At 52.6% G+C, this 18674-nt stretch overlaps 2 protein-coding genes across 2 annotated transcripts; both read left to right on the top strand.

Moving 5' to 3' along the window:
* Positions 1-4058: 4058 nt before the first annotated feature.
* LOC120388543 (olfactory receptor 1361-like) lies at positions 4059-4997 on the top strand. The gene has a single exon (XM_039510437.1). It carries the CDS (start codon positions 4059-4061, stop codon positions 4995-4997), a length of 939 nt encoding a protein of 312 aa, XP_039366371.1.
* An 8496-nt stretch (positions 4998-13493) lies between these two features.
* LOC120388545 (olfactory receptor 5C1-like) lies at positions 13494-14426 on the top strand. Its single transcript, XM_039510439.1, has one exon. It carries the CDS (start codon positions 13494-13496, stop codon positions 14424-14426), a length of 933 nt encoding a protein of 310 aa, XP_039366373.1.
* The last annotated feature ends 4248 nt before the right edge of the window (positions 14427-18674 follow it).

Here is an 18674-nt window from a genome sequence, read left to right as displayed (position 1 = left end):
CTCTGGGAAGCTTCTTAGCCATACGTGTTGTTGTTTGAAGGTGTTTTCCTCTGTCCTGCTTTCACCTTATGACTCGAATCACAGAAATGTAGGACTGGAAGAGCCCCCAATCTGTCCACTCTCTTGAGACAGGACTAAATATTATCTAGACCATCCCTGACGGGGGTTTGACTAACCTGTTCTTAAAAACGTCCCAAGACAGAGATTCCACCAAATGCCCTGGGTCATTTCTCCCAGGGCTTCGCTAGTCTGTTCGAAAGTGTCTCGTAACATCTAACCTAAACCTCCCTTGCTGCAATTTAATAAAGGGGCTTGCTTCATTAGAGCTGCGTGCTCATTTACGCGGGTAGGCAAATCTGCAGTTAATAGCCCCTGGAAAGAAAGACAAATACCTGAAAATCCAAAGATATTTTTTCATGATTTTAGCCTAAAATGTTAGGGTTTTGCTGGCCCCAAACTGAGAAAAACGTTAGGCTTTTTTGAGGGAAAGCTGGGGATTTTCCGTAAAAGTGGGACATTTCCCATTTTATTGAAAAAAAAATTAATAGTTTTCTACCTACGGAGGGGAAGGGGAAATTTCTGACTTGTGTGGGTGGAAATATTTTGAGGGAAAGGTTGGGTTGGAGGAGACAAAATCAGAGCTTTTTGCTGGCCACCAAAGATATATCATGAATGATGGTGCTTGTGTGTGAGTTGAAAGTGGGGGATCTGGTGTAGAAATGGCCAGACTGGGTCAGAATAATCCCCCTCTCGTACAGAATCCATCCCTGACCCGGGCCAATCTCACAGGCTGTGTCAGCAGGTATAATAAAAACCTGCAGAAGAAGGTGGGGATCTGCACACACAGCCCGCGTGAAATTCCCTCCTGACCACTCGTAGCTAGAGGTTTCACACCTCCCTGAAGCATGAGGTTTGATATCCCTTCCACAACGTTTAGTTAGTCTGAGCGAATCTAACTCTGGATGCTCCTTTTCCCTATGGAAATGTCCAGTCCCTTTTTGAATCTTGCTAGGTGTTAGCCTCGGCATCATCCTGTGGCAATGAGTTCCACAGTCACTGAGGGCATCAGTGTGTCTTTTGAATTTCCCACTGTAAGTTCCTGGGCTGTCCCCTTGTTCCTGTGCCATGCGACAGGGAGGACAGAACCCCCCAGGCTCTTTTCTCTGTCCCATTTTCATTGTGTCATGCTCCCCCTTATGCTTTACATAACCCTGATCTTTCTCGTCTCTCTTCACAGGAGAGTTTTCCTAGAGCCTGACCTGTCCCCAAGCCCCTGGTCATTCTGCATTTCCCATGTGGTGCTGGGAGGGGCGCAGGGCTGCAGTCAGGATCCAGATGGAGAGTGTTTCCAAACTGGTACCAAGTCCCCTCTTCGCCGGCTCTTCGATGAACTAAGCAGACTGAGCCCCTCTCAGGTAGGTTTTCTGGACATCCTGTGTAGCAGCTGTGCATGCTTGGACATACGCAGCGGTGTGCTCGGCATAGTGTGCCTCTCATTAACTTTACCCCGAATCTTGTGGTATCTAGGGCTTTCCTACAGCCCCCTCCTGACTCATGGACTCAAACCCAGGCTATCACGGCCGCCGTGTCTAGCTTCAGCTCCCAGCCACTGGATCGGGTTAGACTTCTCTGCCAGATCCAAAAGCCCATTATTCACATGATTGTTCCCCATGGCAGCACTTCTAGACTGGGATCGAGTCGCCCTTTAACCTTCTCTTTGTTCAGCTAAAGAGCTCGAGCTCCTTGCATCTCTCACTGTCAGGCAGGTTTTCCAATCCATGAATCATTTCCGGGGCTCTTCTCTGAACCCTTTCCAACTGACCAACCTCCTTCTTGAATTGCGGGCCCCGTTAACACCAGTTAGGCTGTTTTCCAAGTGGAAGGTTATTTCAGAACCTCCCTCCTGTCTCGCCTTGGACTCTATGAATCCCCTTTTCACCCCTTCATGGGCCTTGCAGAGAACAGAATGACCTGCATTTCTCTTGGCATGCCTATAACACTTGAAGCTCGGTATTATAACAATGACTAGAATCTAATCTCATGCTTCAGGGCTTCAGTTGGTCATCTGCAGCGGTCAGGAAGGAATACTTTCCCCCAGTGACATCTAGATGAAATTACTGTAAAGTGGATGTACAACTGGCCAAAAGACTGTCTTCAAAGAGTAGTTTTCATGGTTCTCAGTCAAACTGGGAAGATGTATCTAGTGGGGTCCTGCAGGGGTCAATCCAGGGTCTGGGACTAGTCAATATTTTCATTAATGACTTGAATAATGGAGTGGAGGGCGCACTTATGAAATGTACAGCTGACCCCAAGCTGGGAGGGGTTGCAAGCACTTTGGAGGCCAGGATGTGAATTCAAAGCCACCTCAACAAATCAGAGAATCGGTCTGAATTCAACAAGGTGTCACTGAAAAAATGACAAGTGTGAAGTACTTCACTTAGGGGGCGGGGAAAGTCGAAGGTGAGTCAACAAAGTGAAACAGCTGTGAAAAAAGCCTAATATTCTGGGGCATGTTAATAGGAGTGTTGTATATCAGACACAGGATGTAACTGTCCCACCCTACTTGGCACTGGTGAGGTCTCAGGTGGAGTATCGTGTCCAGTTCTGGGCACCGCACTTCAAGACAGATGTGGTCAAACTGGAGAGAGTCCAGAGGAGAGCAACAGGAATGAGGAAAGGTTTAGAAAACTGACCTAGGAGAGAAGGTTAAAAATACAGGGCGTGTTTAGTCCTGAGAAAAGAAGAACAGTCTTTACATTTGTTACGGGCTGTTATAATGAGGACGGGACTCCATTGTTCTCCATGTCCACATAATCTGCAGCAAGGGAGGTTTAGGTTAGAGGTTAGGAAAAAGTCCCCACCCTGGCCCCGCCTCTTCTCTGCCTCTTCCCCTAAGTGCGCCGCATTCCCGCTCCTCCTCCTTCCCTCCCACAGCTTGTTACACTGCGAAACAGCTGTTTCGCGACAGCAAGAGCTGGCAGGAGAAGCGGGGATAGCACACTCAGGAAAGGAGGTGGAGGTGAGCTGGGGGTGGGGAGCTACCAGTGGGTGCAGAGCACCCACCAATTTTTCCCTGTGGGTGCTCCAGCCCCAGAGCACCCACAGAGTTGGCACCTATGTCTGTAGTGATCAGTGGCCACTTCCACCAAAAATCCTGCCACGTTCAGGTTGCTTCCAGTCCCCAAAGACAAGCCCGTAACCACCCTGGAATAAAGGTTTATTAACTAGGAAAAAGAGAGTTGCTCACAGGTTAAAGTGAGCAAATACATACGCATCAATGAGTTGTCATTGAAATCCTGTGACTGACCGACTTGTAGAGATCTGTCCCTTCAAAATGACTCTGTTTTATTTCCTTCATTCAGCTTCTGAGACCCCAGGATGAACCTTCTTGCACATAGCATTTCAAAGGTGTAACAGGGCCATTAACCAATCCATTGCATTGCAATGATCCTTGGTGGCCCATCTGATCTGGATAGTCCTTCTGGATGGGTGGCAGGGAGGGTTCCCAAGTTCAGAGCAAACATTTTCTATAAAGCAAAACATACATATTTTCTTATAGCTTGGAATACCAACATTGTAAGTGAGATTAATGCCAGCAGCAATTTACAGGCGTTACATAGAGTCGAAAGGCCAAATACATTCTTATGAGACTAATCCCTGTTTTGAGCAAAACTACCATACAGATGAACTGCTGTGGCCTCCAGTATGAGTTTGTTAGTCCTTAGCTTTTTCCTACTGTCTTGGCAAGGGCAGGTGCTTGGTTTGCCAGTGTCATAGAGCATCAGTCTGGTAGACAAAGGAACACTGAGTGCCAGTGTCTGGAAGTCAAAGCTAGACAAATTCAGACAAGACATAAGGTAAATTTTTAAAAGTGAGGGTCAGTAACCATGAGCAGAAATTAGTGAGGGTTGGGTTGGAGTCTCCAACATGGAACAACTTTAAAACAAGATTGAGCTGTTAAACCATTATCCAAAGAGGGCTGGCATAATTCATCAGCACGTTAAATCACTGGCGACTCCCTTCTTCTCCCCACTCAGATTCCACTGCAGTCCCTTGCCATGGACGACACCAACTGGACATCCGTCTCTGAGTTTGTGCTCCTGGGTCTGTCCGAACGTCAGGACCTGCAGCCGCTGATCTTCGCAGGGCTCCTGACCACATATCTGGTGAACCTAGCCGGCAACTCTCTGCTGCTTGGGGCAGTGTGGGCTGACCCCCGGCTCCGCAGCCCCATGTACTTCCTCCTCAGCCAGCTGGCTGTGGTGGATGTGACCTTCGCCTCCATCACCCTGCCCCAGGCCCTGGTGCACGCCCTGACCCAGCGCCGGGCTGTCCCTTTTGCCAGCTGCATGGCCCAGCTCTTCATCTTCATGGCTGTGGGCAATATGGAGGGGTACCTGCTGGCCGCCATGGCCTATGACCGTTATGTGGCCATCTGCAACCCGCTGCATTATGCCACCGTGGTGACACGGCCCCTGTGCCTCAAGATGGCCGCCGTCTCCTGGGCCGTGGTGATCCCCCACTCCCTGCTGCACACAGTCATGGCCGCCCGGCTGCGCTACTGCAGCCGCCGCCTGCAGCACTTCTTCTGCGATCTGCCGCCCCTGCTGCACCTTTCCTGCACCCGGCCCTTCTCCAACGAGTTGGCCGCCTTCACCGAAGGTGTCGTGGTGGTGCTGGCCCCTTTTGTCTTCATCCTGGCCTCCTACGCCTGCATCGGGGTCACTGTGGGCCGCCTGCGCTCTGCCCACGGCCTGCGCAAGGCCCTCTCCACCTGCGGCTCCCACCTGACAGTGGTGATGCTCTTCTATGGCACCGTGGCCTGGCTCTATTTCCGCCCAGCCTCCAGCTATTCCCAGGAGCGTGACCGGCAGGTGGCCATCTTCTACACAGCGGTGGCGCCCGCCCTGAACCCCCTGATCTACAGCTTGAGGAACAAGGATGTGGCCGTGGCCCTGAGGAGGGCAAGGAGGAAGGTCCTGGCTCGGGGTGCGTGAGAACAGCTTGCGGCTCCATCACTGCACTGGTTATGAACTTTTCACCCAAGATGTGTCCAGGGAACCTTTCCCCCTTAGGTCCACCAGGATACCTGGGTTCTTTTCTCCTCAGACATGAGGCTGGTGGAACTAACACATATGCAGGGTCACACCCACCTACACACACACACACACACACGTATACACAATCCAAGTCTTTCCATAGAAAAGGGGGTAAATTAAGGGATGTTCTCAAGGGCCAGACTGGATCAGCCGCAAGGCCTGTTGTATTAATTTAGATAGTATACATGGGCCGAACAAGTCAAAGTTGTGAACATAAGTGTGGCCATATTGGGTCAGACCAAAGGTCCATCTATCTCAGTGTCCTGTCTGCTAACAGTGGCCAATGCCAGGTGCCCCAGAGGGAATGAACAGAGCAGGAATCTTCAAGTGTCCATCTCCTGTTGCCTGTTCCCAACTTCTGACAAACAGAGGCTAGGGACACCATCCTTGCCCATCCTTGCTAATAGCCATCGATGGACCTATCTTTCATGAACGTATCTAGTTCTTCTGTTAACCCTGTTATAGTCTTGACCTTCACAACATCCTGTGGCAAGGAGTTCCACAGGCTGACTGTGCGTTGTGTGGAAAAAATACTTCCTTTTCTTTGTTTTAAACCTGCTGCCTACTCATTTAATCGGGTGACCCTTAGTTGTTGTGTGATGAGGAGTAAATAACACTTCCTTATTTACTTTCTCCACACCAGTCATGATTTTATAGACCTCTCTCATATCCCCCCTTAGTGGTCTCTTTTCCAAGCTGAAGAGTCCCAGTCTTCTTCATCTGTCCTCATGCGGAAGCTGTTCCATGCCCCTAACCATTTTTGTTGCTCTTTTCTGAACTTTTTCCAGGGCAATCTATCTTCTTTGAGATGGGGCGACCAGATCTCCACACAGTATTCAAGGTGCGGGTGTACCGTGGATTTATATAGGGGCACTATGATATTTTCTGTCTTATTATCTGTCCCTTTCCTAATGACTCCCCAGACTCTGCTTTTTTGACTGCTGCTGCACATCGTGCGGAGATGGGAATTATCTGGGGGCCGTTCTCTGGTCTGGTCAGAGTAGATGACGACAGTGGCCTGAGAATCCATGAAAAAGCCACAGCCCCTGGGAAGAAATCATACCTAGGACCTTTGGGCTAGAACTGCAGGATCTGGTACAACCTCATAAAGCTGTGACAGAGGCGCCTGGTGAAGGGTCCCCAGGTCTTTGCAACTCGGTCTAGACAAACTCACTCCACCAAACACCCGTCTTACGGGATCTTTAGCCATAAAGAGGAGCCTGTGAGGTATCTACAGAAAGCTCGTGACGTATCACAACTGTGAGATGTGTGTCCGGGTAATATTTAAGGAATAAAGTAACTCTATTGAAAGTCCACTTGTGACTGATGGCCCCTCTTTGGCATGCCACCTGTTGTACTGGGATACCTCTGAGTCCGCCTGTTCCACCAGCCTGGGCCCTGTTTACCTTCTCTTGCTGGGCTCCAAAAGCCTCTTCCAGCCACGCACACAGACAGGGCCACGCCCAGCTGCAGAAAGACACAGACTCGCCGATCAGCTCTTTGCCCCTCCCAGTTCCTAATCGCACAAACTGGGTTATGGTATAAACAAGAAAGAAGTTTATGAACTACAAAAGGTAGATTTTCAGTGGTTATAAGAGCCAGCAAACAGAACAAAGCAGATCCCTTTAGTAAATAAACAAAACGCGCAAACTCGACGTACCACACTAAAGAGATACGCTATACATGAGCAAATTCTCACCCTAAGTGATAAACGGGCAGGCAGATTCTTAAGGCACAACCTGGCTCGGCTTTGCAGCTCGCGTTTCCCAGGTTTTCATACTCAGGATAGGCATCTCTCTGCATCTCTCATCTCTCTGGGACCGTCACTTCTCATTGTTCAGTCTTTGTCCCGCCGGTGCTTCCAGGTATGTTGTTGCAGGGAGAATGAGGTTCTCTCCCTGCCCCCCCCCATGTCATTGTCCCCCCTTTATCTCTTCTTTCCTCTTGCTGGAAAGCTCTTTTGCTGTAGGGTGACCAGATGTCCCGATTTTATAGGGACAGTCCTGATTTTTGGGTCTTTTTCTCATATAGGTTCCTATTACCCCCCACCCCCGTCCAGATTTTTCACACTTGCTGTCTGGTCCCCCTATTTTGCTGTGACCTGAGTCAAACAGTTCCCACTGCGTAGCGTTCTCTCTGAAAGGTTTCTACTGAACACAGCTCTTGGGGTAATCCTAGTGCTTGTGTACATTGCCTCAATAAGCCATTGTTTGGCTTTTTTACTGTCGTGCCTGAAAAGCTGCTTCAGTAACACATCCGTAGCCAACCTCCATAACGTCCCATACAACGATAACACGTCCAATCCGATGAGACACGGATGTCTCGCAGATCCAGACTTTTAGAATGACACCTCGCAAGACCTATCGTGTACAAAACATCTCCTCATGACATGACAGCGGTGAATATTGGGGTGTCAGGGCGTCACCCCACTTTATGGACTGTGCGTGAAAATGAGTCCTGGGGTTCATGCGTCCGGGTGACAGCCCGTTCAAGCAGGAGAGAGTTGTTGTGCTTTTCCTGGATGGCCCGGGGGGTGTAATGCAAGTTGTCTAGCCTTGCTCCATCACTACCCTAACAAGCGGAAACCATCGGAAGGGCCATCCCTAGTGGGGTGCGGGGCCCAGGACAACCCCCCCCCCCGCCCCAGGCCCTGCCCCCACGCCACCCCTTCCCCCAAGCCTCCGCCTCACATCTTCCCGCCCCTACCACACCCTGCCACCATTCCACCCCTTCACCCCCTTTCCCGAGAGATGCTGGGAGTGGAGCAGGGTGGTCGCTCTGCCACCCTGGCCCCGCATCCCCCTGAAGCTTGGGACCCCCCCAAATGCTGGGTATGGGGCAACCGCCCCGAACCGTCCTATGGACGAGGTGGCTCTGACCATCAGAGACTGCTGCAAACAATTTAAGACATCAAAAGTACCAGTACAATGGGTGGGTGCTCGCCCTGGTTACAGATTGAGACAAGACTGTTTTCGGGATGACCCATGTGGGGAAAGGCATTCACTGAGCACAGCCCCTGGCAGAAGTGGGAGTTTTCGTGAAGGTTTGGATCCTGGTTCTTTGTAAAGCCAGGCCGCCCTGCAACAGACTGAATCTTTTTGCAGGGTGGGGGAAACCTACTTGCTAAGTACAAGCAAGACATTCTCCAGGTAGAAGCATGGAGAGGTAGCCGGGGGGGTCCCCAAGGTACGTCACAGATGCTAAGTGTGACAGCTCAGGCTGTGCCAGCCCCCGGTGGGTCTGGGCCAGACGTGAACATCTAGGGTGAAGGATTCATAAGCCAAGGCAGGGTCTGCTGTGAAGCACTCGGAGAGGGATCCCACTTCTCCCACCACACTCAGAAGCGATTTGCAGTGTGTAACAGCATTTTTGTTGAGCTTATGGACAAGGCTGTGGATATATATTAGGGCTGTCGATTAATCGCAGTTAACTCACGCGATTAACTAAAAAAATATTAATCGCGGTTAAAAAAATGAATCGTGAATAATCACAGTTTTATTTGCACTGTTAAACAATAGAATACCAATTGAAATGTATTAAATATTTTTGGATGTTTAATGATTTCTACATTTTCAAATATATTTATTACAATTACAACACAGAATACAAAGTGCACAGTGCTCACTTTATATTATTTCATTACAAATATTTGCACTGTAAAAATGACAACAGAAAAGTATCTTTCAATTCATCTTATACAAGTACTGCAGTGCAATCTCTTTATCATGACTGTGTAACTTAAAAATGTAGATTTTTTTTTGTTACATAACTACATTCAAAATCAAAACGATGTAAAACTTTAGAGCCTACAAGGCCACTCAGTCCTACTTCTCGTTCAGCCAATCGCTCAGACAAATCAGTTTATTTATATTTATGGGAGATAATGTCACCTGATTCTTATTTACAATGTCACCTGAAGGTAAAAACAGGCATTCACATGGCACTTTTGTAGCCGGCATTGCAAGATATTTACATGCCAGATATGCTAAACATTGGTATATCCCTTCATGCTTTGACCACCATGCCAGAGGATATGTTTCCACGCTGATGATGCTTGTTAAAAAAATAATGCATTTATTAAATTTGTGACCGAACTCCTTGGGGGAGAATTGCATATCCCCTGCTCTTTTTTACCCGCATTCTGCCATACATTTCATGTTATAGCTGTCTCGGATGATGACCCAGCACATGTTGTTCATTTTAAGAATATTTTTCACTGCAAATCTGACCAAATGCAAAGAAGGTACCAATGTGAGATTTCTAAAGATAGCTACAGCACTCGACTCAAGGCACGGATAGCAAGTGTTATCTTTTTGAGCCGCAATGTCGACGGTCACGAAGCGATGATTCGCCAACCTCTCCCATAATTTCCTGCAACTTAAATAACTAGATTAAAAAATTTAAAGTGCTTCGACCGCATCCTTTTGCACCGGGATGAAAACGTAACTGGGCTTAGAAGCTTTTTAACTAAATGCCGCTGTTTTTATATAGGCAGCAGTATGACTGAATTCTGGGGGACGGTGAATGGGATAAGTGGGCCTTTTCCCCCTAGGGGGCACCGGCTCTAATTTGGCATCAGGGCAGTGCACTGGCCGGCTCTGGTGGGCAAGGAATGAGACATGGGCCTTCCCTGTACAGGGGGCACCAGCTCCCATCCAGTCCAAAATCCAACAGCCGCTCCTGGACCTCGTGTGACAGGAGGGTTGTTCTCAGTCCGTTACCGACAATGTGAGACCCTAACGGCCAGTGGCCCCGTCCTGTCTCCACACTTCAAGGCCCCTTAAATGCTCAGCCCGCAGTAGGGGGGCTCTGGATGGGACACAGCCCAGCTGTACCTTCTCCTAACCCTTTGAAATCAGCTGGTCTCCTCCACATGTCTTTTGGACACAGGGATGTGGGGTGGCATGGGCATCCCAACTCTGTGCGCCATAATCGGGAGGTGTTTATTGACTCCAAGCATCTCGCAGAGCTCTGGGCTCGCACCTGGGGGAGAATCTCTGAACTCCATCCCCTGGACAATGCCCGGCTTGGAGAGATTGTGGGACAAACGTCCTGTTAATTACCACAAACTCCCACTGCAGCCCATCAGCCGCTCCGCCTCGACCCCCAGCTGGTGGGGGCTGCAGAGGGCAGAATTCATGGGGGGCTGGTGGGGGCCTGGATTGCGGTGGGGGCTTGGAACAGCATTGTTGGGGGGCACAACTGATGGGATGCTGGAAGGGGCAGAATTGTTGGGGGCAGGTTTGAGTTTGGGGCTGAGAAGCAGAGCAAATTTCTGGGCAGGAGGGCGGGCTGCTGTGGGGGTGACGGGAGCCCCCCACTTCTGTTCCTACTACTTTCAGCACCAGGACATTCCCTTTAGGGTGCCCAGGGACATAAGCCACTGCATCGCCCCTCTGCCTCCGCAAGAGCAAGCGTGGCTGGAAATCAGTTCCCTGCTGCCTTCCCCGCCCCAGAGGTGCAGAGAGAACTCAGGAGTCCTGGCTCCCAGTCCCCCCGCTCTAACCCACTAGCCCCCAGAGCTGGGGATAGAACCCAGGAGTCCTCATTCCCCCAGCCCCTCCTGGTCTAACCACTAGGTATTACCCACACACACACACGCACAAGGCAATGGGACCCCTGCCAAGACTAGAGAATTCACACCCTAAGGTGAAAGCCCAGCTCCGGGACGGGAGTGAGGTCTAGTGGTCAGAGCAGGGAGGCTGGGAGCCAGGACTCCTGGGTTCTCTCCCCAGCTCCGGGACGGGAGTGAGGTCTAGTGGTCAGAGCAGGGAGGCTGGGAGCCAGGACTCCTGGGTTCTCTCCCCGGCCCGGACGGAGTGAGGTCTAGTGGTCAGAGCAGGGAGGCTGGGAGCCAGGACTCCTGGGTTCTCTCCCCAGCTCCGGGACGGGAGTGGGGTCTAGTGGTCAGAGCAGGGAGGCTGGGAGCCAGGACTCCTGGGTTCTCTCCCCAGCTCCGGGACGGGAGTGGGGTCTAGTGGTCAGAGCAGGGAGGCTGGGAGCCAGGACTCCTGGGTTCTTTCACTGGCTCTGGGAGGGGAGTGGGGTCTGAAAAAGCACAGGTGCCCAGCCTTGGAAGCACATGGGCTGGCGTCTCCCTCACACCGCACTGGGTGCAAAGGGCCCAGCCCTCGGTGCCATCCGGGGGCCGGCCTCTCTTGGCTGGTTCTGCTCTAACGCAGGTTACTGGGAGCACTTGGGGGAGAGGGGGGAGCTTCCTGTGGCCAAACAGCCCCCCCGCCCCCCCGCTGCAAGCCTCAGATTTCCCGTGCAATTAGCCGCCTGCGTCTGAATCCCTGTGGGCAGGAGCCAGGGGGTGACAAGCTCCCAGCCCCCCTGTCTGCGGAGCCCGGCTGGCATTGTGGGGATTAGCTCAGGCAGGAGCCCTGGGAGTCGGTGCCAGGGGAGGACTCGTGGATGCCAGGGAAAGGAGCCATAAAAGCCCCGGTGCCACCCGGGTGGAAAGCAGTGGGCACCGGCACCGAGAGAGAGGCAGACCCTGCCGCTGTCCAGGTAGGGCGGGTGCCGTGGGGCAGGGACGGGACACGGGGCCTTTCCTGGATAGGGACACCCCCTCTGCACTGACCCCCATCACCTCCTCCCTGGCTGAGACCATCTCTGGTCAGGGGGCTGGCCAGCCACAGTCAGTGGGAGCCAGGACACCTGGGTTCTGTCCCGGGCTTTGGGAGGAGAGTGGGGTCTAGTGGTTAGAGCGGGGGGCTGGGAGCCAGGACTCCTGGGTTCTCTCCTTGGCTCTGGGAGGTGAGTGGGGTCTGGCGGGTGAACGAATTGGGGGCTGGGAGCCAGGACTCCTGGGTTCTCAGTGGTGAATCCCTCCACACTTTGCCTAGAAAGGGCTCTCAGTCCCTCTATCTCTCAGCAGGAGGCAATTTTCCTTCATTCTCTTTCGCGGTTCCCCTGTCTCATCCCTGCCCCGCTCGGGGGATGCCCTCAGCGATTACTCCACCCCCCTAAGTACCTCTCAGCCTCGGCCCCCCTGTGTTCGTCCTTCTCTCCTCTGCTGGGCCTGGGGCTCTTCACTGAACCCCTCTCCCCCGGCCCTGTGTGTCCAGTTCAGTCTGGGATGGAGGGATCAGTGTTCAGGGCGGGACTGGACCGTCCCCCTGTCTCCTCTGCTCTGACTGTGCATCCCCGATCGCACCCGGGCCTTGGGGCTCTCAGCCACCAACCCCGTCCCATCCAAGAGCCCGGCTGGGGACTATGTCCCGCCACACTTTAGGGGGGATGTGTGTTATGGTACCACTAGGAGGCTGCAGATGACTCGGGGGTGGGGGCAGGCGTTGCGCTAAGCGCTGTTCAGATCAGGGCTCCGTCGTGCCAGGTGCTGCCCAGACCCCAACTGAGATCAGGGCCCCCTGTTGTGCCGGGCCCTGCCCAGACCCCGACCGAAATCAGGGCTCCCTGTTGTGCCAGGCATTGCCCAGACCCCGACCGAGATCAGGGCCCCCTGTTGTGCCGGGTGCTGCCCAGACCCCGAACGAGATCAGGGCTCCATCATGCCAGGCACTGCCCAGACCCCGACCGAGATCAGGGCCCCCTGTCGTGCCGGGCGCTGCCCAGACCCCAACTGAGATCAGGGCTCCCTATTGTGCCAGGCTCTGCCCAGACCCCGACCGAGATCAGGGCCCCCTGTTGTACCGGGCCCTGCCCAGACCCCAACTGAGATCAGGGCCCCCTGTTGTGCCGGGTGCTGCCCAGACCCCAAACAAGATCAGGGCCCCCTGTCGTGCCAGGCGCTGCCCAGACCCCGACCAAGATCAGGGCCCCATCTTTCCAGGCACTGCCGAGACACACAAGGAGAGACTGGCTCTGCCCTCGAGAGCTCCCACTCTGAATACACCAGGGGAAGCAGAGCCCTAGAGCTGGGCAGTAACTTGCCCAGCGTAACCCAGCTGGTCAGTAGCGGAGCTGCGAAGAGAACCCAGGAGTCCTGAGTGCCCATCCTGCTGTCTGCCCACATCACATTGCCACGCTGCCTCCGGGTCCCTCCAGCTCATCGCCCTGCCCGAGGCATCGCTCCCCCCCCAGCTCAGTAGCTCCTGTAGATTTAAATCACGGCCTCCTCTTTCCAAAAGGAACTCCGTGAACCCCGCTTTCCTCACCAGCACCTTTTGCCTGCTAACGTCCCTCAGAGCCGCCCAGATGTTGGCTTATTCTTTGCTTCGTAGCCTAAATTGTTATGTGGCGTTATGTGCGGCTGTTCCCCAGCTGCCTCACCCCAGAGGTGGCTGCATCTCTGTGCCAGACCAGCCCTCCCAGAACACCAAATCCTTGACACTAGGAGAAGACAGTGCCAGCCCCACCCTGGGCCGAGGGCACTGGCAGAGGGGCAGGCTCTCACCCACGCTCTCTCCCCACAGATCCGTGCCCCCCATGGCCGGGCCAAACCGGACAGTGGTGACCGACTTCCTCCTCGTGGGCTTCCCCTCCCGCCGAGACCTAAGTCTGCTCCTCTTCTCGCTCGCGCTGCCCGTCTTCCTGCTGGGCCTGGTGGGGAACCTGGGCCTGGCGGTTCTGATCTGGGCCGAGCGCTCCCTCCACACCCCCATGTACTACTTCCTCAGCCACTTGGCGCTGCTGGACCTCTGCTCCTGCTGTGCCGTGGGCCCCGTCATGCTGTGGGGCCTGCTGGCCGGCCGGGCTGCCCTCCCCAGCCCGGCCTGCGCCCTCCAGATGTTCCTCTTCGCCACCGCGGGGGACGCTGAGTGTTGCCTGCTGGCTGTCATGGCCTACGACCGCTACGCCGCCGTCTGTCGCCCGCTGCACTACCAGGCCGCTGTGCCACCCCACCTCTGCCGCGGGCTGGTGCTGGGCTCCTACGCGGCCGGGGCGGCCAGTGCGGCCGTGCACTCTGGCCTGGCCTTCCGCCTCCCCTTCTGCCGCGGCCACACCCTCGACCACTTCTTCTGCATCATCCCGTCCGTGCTGGAGCTGGCCTGCGCCGACACCAGCCTCAACCAGGCTCTGCTGCTGGCCATCTGCGGAGCCATCCAGAGCGTCACCCTGCTGGCCATCCTGGCCTCCTACGGGCTCATCCTCGGGGCCGTGGGGCGGGCGGGCTTGCGCCGGGCTGCCTCCACCTGCGGCTCCCACCTGGCAGCTGTAGCTGTGCTCTACGGGACCCTCATCTTCATGTACCTGCGGCCCGAAGGCAGCTATGCCGCACAGGCCGACAAGATGGCCGCTGCCTTCTACACCGTGGTCATCCCCACCCTCAACCCCGCCATCTACAGCCTGCGCAATGCTGACGTCAAGGGGGCCCTGGCCAGGCAGCTCCTGGGCAGGCGCCGCATTGGGGGGGGCTGAGGAAGGGGCTGGAGGGGGGTGGCAAAGGGGAGGGGAGATGGGGCAAGATGGCTGCTTAAGGTCTGCCACCGCATTGGTGTAGCGCTTCAGTGCAGACGCAACCTACTCCGCTGGGTGAGGGAGGGTAATGCACCCCCCAAGGAGGCGGTCGCTAGGTCTTACGGAGCAATTCTTCCAGCGACCCAGAGCTGTGCACACTGGGGGTTAGCTGGGTTTAGCTACTTCTCTCCAGGATGCGGATTTTTCACACCCTGGAGTGACGTCGTTGGGGCGACCAACTTCTTAGCATAGCCCCGGCCTGAGTAAAACGGTCAAAATCTAACCCACAGCCCTTCTGGTTCCCTGCTCTAGCTGTGAGCACTTTTTCTGTAGACCGTATCCCGTCCTCATTCGGACAAACGCCCACTGGAAACTAACGGGGGCATTTGCCTGAATCCAAACGCTGCCCCCCAGTCCCTGTGTGACACCAGGGTGACAACGTGAAACCCTAATGGCCGATGGCCCCATCCTGTCTCTGCATTTCACGGCCCCTTACATGCTTGGCCCCTAGGAGCCGGCTTTGGATGGGACAGAGCCCGTCCACACCTTCGCCTCACCTTTTGGAATCGGATGGTCTCCTGCAGACATTGCTGGGGAGGAGGGAATCCCTCTAGAATTGGACACAGCAATCTGGGGTTGCAGCCCAACCTCTATATACCATAGTCAGGGGGTCTTAATGACCCCAAGCATCTCACCGAGCTCTGCGCTCGCACCAGGGGACGAATCTCTGAACTCCATCACCTGGACAATGCCAGTTTGGAGACAAACGTCCTGTTAATTACCACAAACTCCACCGCAACTCATCAGTCACTCCTCCTCCACCCCCAGCTCCCATCCCCGAGGGCACCAGTGCCTAACGATGCGCAGAGCAGCGTGGATTCATTATCAGTAATGAACACACAGGGGATGAGTTGGACATGGGAGCACGGGGGACCCGAATGGGGATGGGTGTGCCTATGCCGTGTATTCCTATGTTAGATAAACAGGGGATTCTTGACTAGATTGGAGATTGGTTCTAGTGCCTCTGTATTTGTCCCTGGGGAGACCGTAGTCCTGGTTAGGGTGAGCTGACATCCCGATAACACCAGGATTGTCCTGATATCAGGGGCTTTGTCTTATATATGCAACTATACTCCCCGAAAAAACAAGTCTCCCAATTTAGAAACCCTGCCGTGTAGTGAGACACCAGGAGCTCAGTCTGTTTAGACAAACAGAGAGAAGGTGAAGAGATGACTCGAGCCCAACATGGGGGATAAATATTTAATAACAGGCTCTTCAGTCTAGCAGAGGAAGGTCTAACCCGATCCAGTAGCTGGACAGTGAAGCTAGACACGTTCAGACAGGAAATAAGACGGACATTTTGTCCATCCCTGACAATTTTTCAATCAAGCTGGGGTGTTTCTCTAGGCGATCTGCTCTAGGAATTGTCTCAGGGCCGTTCTCCAGCCTGTTTGATGGGGAATCCCACTAGATGATCCCAGTTTGGAGTCAATCAATAATCACAAAACTCTCTGTAACAAAGCGGCCTCTGGCGGGGTACAACTGAGAGTATCAATTCAGGACAAATTGCTTAGAACAGGACAGTTACAGCCCAAGGCTGGGTTCTTTTATTATTAAGGCACCAAACCAGCCAAACAGAGAGGACTTCGGTTTTACCCCACTGGCCAACCAGAAGTCATATAAGCAATTCCCTCAGACACTCCAGTCCCCTTGTATCACCACCAGCACCGCTCCTTATGGGGATGGATGATAATGAAAACCAATACCCTAGTAACCGAAATAAGGTTCTCCCGATCCCAAAGGACCAAGCCCCAGACCCAGGTCAATAGACAAGGCAGATCTTACCCACAAATCACGCTGTTGCCAATCCTTTGGAATCTAAAATCTAGAGGTTTATTCATAAAAGTAAGAAATATAGATGAGACTTAAAATTGGATAAACGGAATCGAATACATACAACAATTGCAAAGTTCTTGGTTCATGGCTTATAGCAGTGGTGGAATCGTATCTCTGGAGTAGATCCACAGCTGGGATGGGTCATTCAGTCCTTTGTTCAGAGCTTCAGTTTGTAGCAAAGTTCCTCCAGAGGTAAGAAGCAGAATTGAAGACAAAATGGAGAAGATGCAGCTGCCTTTTATAGACTCTTGCCATGCAGCCTGTGCTTCCTTTGTTTCAAACACAAGCTGCCCAGCACGTGGTGTGACGGGTTGGGTCAAAGAAACCCCCTTGAGGCTGCCAACTGATGTGCCAAGATTACTTCTGCCCCTGCTTTCCTGCCCTGGCAGCCTGGGACTTCAGTGCCCTGCTTGGTTTGAGCCAGACCCGTTAGCCTGCTGCAAACCCAGAACCCATTAGCCTGCTGCAAACGTCCCCTGACAGCTGTAGACTTAACTGAAAGCAACTTACAGACGTGTTCCTGTCTTTAACACTCAAATGTCCAACTCCCAATGGGGTCCAAACCTCGAATAAATCCATTTTAGCCTGTATAAAGCTTATACAGGGTAAACTCATAAATTGTTCACCCTCTATAATACTGATAGAGAGCTATACACAGCTGTTTGCCCCACCCCTGGTATTAATACATACTCTGGATTAATTAATAAGTAAAAAGTGATTTTATTAAATACAGAAAGTAGGATTTAAGTGGTTCCAAGTACTAACAGACAGAACAAAGTGAATTACCAAGCAAAATAAGATAGAACACGCGAGTCTATGTCTAAGAAACTGAATACAGATAAAAACCTCACCCAGTAAGCTTCCTTTTACAGACTAGTCTCCTTCTAGTCTGGGTCCAGCAATCACTCACACCCCCTGTAGTTACTGTCCTTTGTTCCAGTTTCTTTCAGCTATCCTTGGGGGTGGAGAGGCTCTCTCTCTTTAGCCAGCTGAAGACAAAATGGAGGGGTCTCCCAGGGGTTTTCTTGTGGGTGGAGACCCCTTCCTCACTCCTATGCAAAGTCCAGCTCCAAGATGGAGTTTTGGAGTCACATGGGCAAGCCACATGTCCATGCATGACTCAGTTTTTTACCAGCCAAGCCACATTCCTGGGAAGGCTCAGATGTGGATTGGCATCTTCAAGTTCATTGTTGGCTTAAGTGGTTTTTGATTGGGCACTTAATTTGCACTTTTCTCAAGAAGCTGACCAAATGCTTTACTAGGCTAGTTAAAATCAAGCCAGTACATGGCCAATATTCATAAGTTCGATACAAAAATGATACATGCATACAAATAGGATGAATATATGCAATGGATCATAACTTTTACATAGCTATGTTACATGGCATATGTAGCGTAAAACATATTCCAGTTATGTCACATATACAGTCATAAGCATATTCCATAAAGCCTTATGGGGGGCACCGTGACACATAGCTTGCAAGCTTTAGAGTTCTCTCCAGATGCATGTCCCTATATGCCTTGCTGAGTCACAAGGTGTATCTGCCTTCGCTCAAAGGGTCAACTGTACAGCTGATGGTCCTTCATGGACCATCAAACAGGCTAGGCAGTGCTGGTGCCAAACTGTCTGGGGTGTCACCCAGAAGCAGAGCACAAGTTTGAAATACAGACAGTATAGAGCCAATACTTATAACTTTAAATACAAAAATGATACCGCCATACAGAGAGCGTAATCATACCAGCAAATCAGAACCTTTTCATGGACACCTTACTTGACCTCCTTTGTACAAGATTTGGTGCCACTATAGGACCTTGGTTGCAACAATGATCTGTACTGTCACAGTTCATGTCAATAACATCACACTTTCTCAACTCTGAGTGCAACAGAAAGGAGAGGGCAAGACGTGCTGCCGGCCGATGGCTCAGATCTCTCAACCCTATGGACCAAGGGTGTTTGTCTAAAAGATTGGCTCTGGTTCAAACAGGAATGAACCCAGGGCCGTCCTAGGGCCTGGGCCATATGGGGGCGGGGCCGGGGGGTTAGACGGGATGAGCCCAACCGGTCTTTCTGGCCTTGGCATTTATGAATCCATCTTAACAGTAGGGGGCACCTTTCCTGCAAGCTACCTCTGTTCACGGCCACATGTAGACTCATATTGTGGGAGCCATTTCCCCTTGTTTTCCCACTGTCTAGGGCTGCGAGTGCACCCCTCCCCTGCCATATAGGGCTGTATTTACTCCCCCTCCCCCACTATATAGGGCTGAGAGTGCGCCCCCTCCCCCAATATATGGAGCTGTGTTTACTGCTCCTCC

The sequence above is a fragment of the Mauremys reevesii genome, linkage group 22 (genome assembly GCF_016161935.1).
Source record: "Mauremys reevesii isolate NIE-2019 linkage group 22, ASM1616193v1, whole genome shotgun sequence".
NCBI classification, from domain to species: domain Eukaryota; kingdom Metazoa; phylum Chordata; order Testudines; family Geoemydidae; genus Mauremys; species Mauremys reevesii.
Note: the sequence above shows the minus strand (reverse complement) of the source record. Positions and strands in the feature narration are given on the sequence as shown.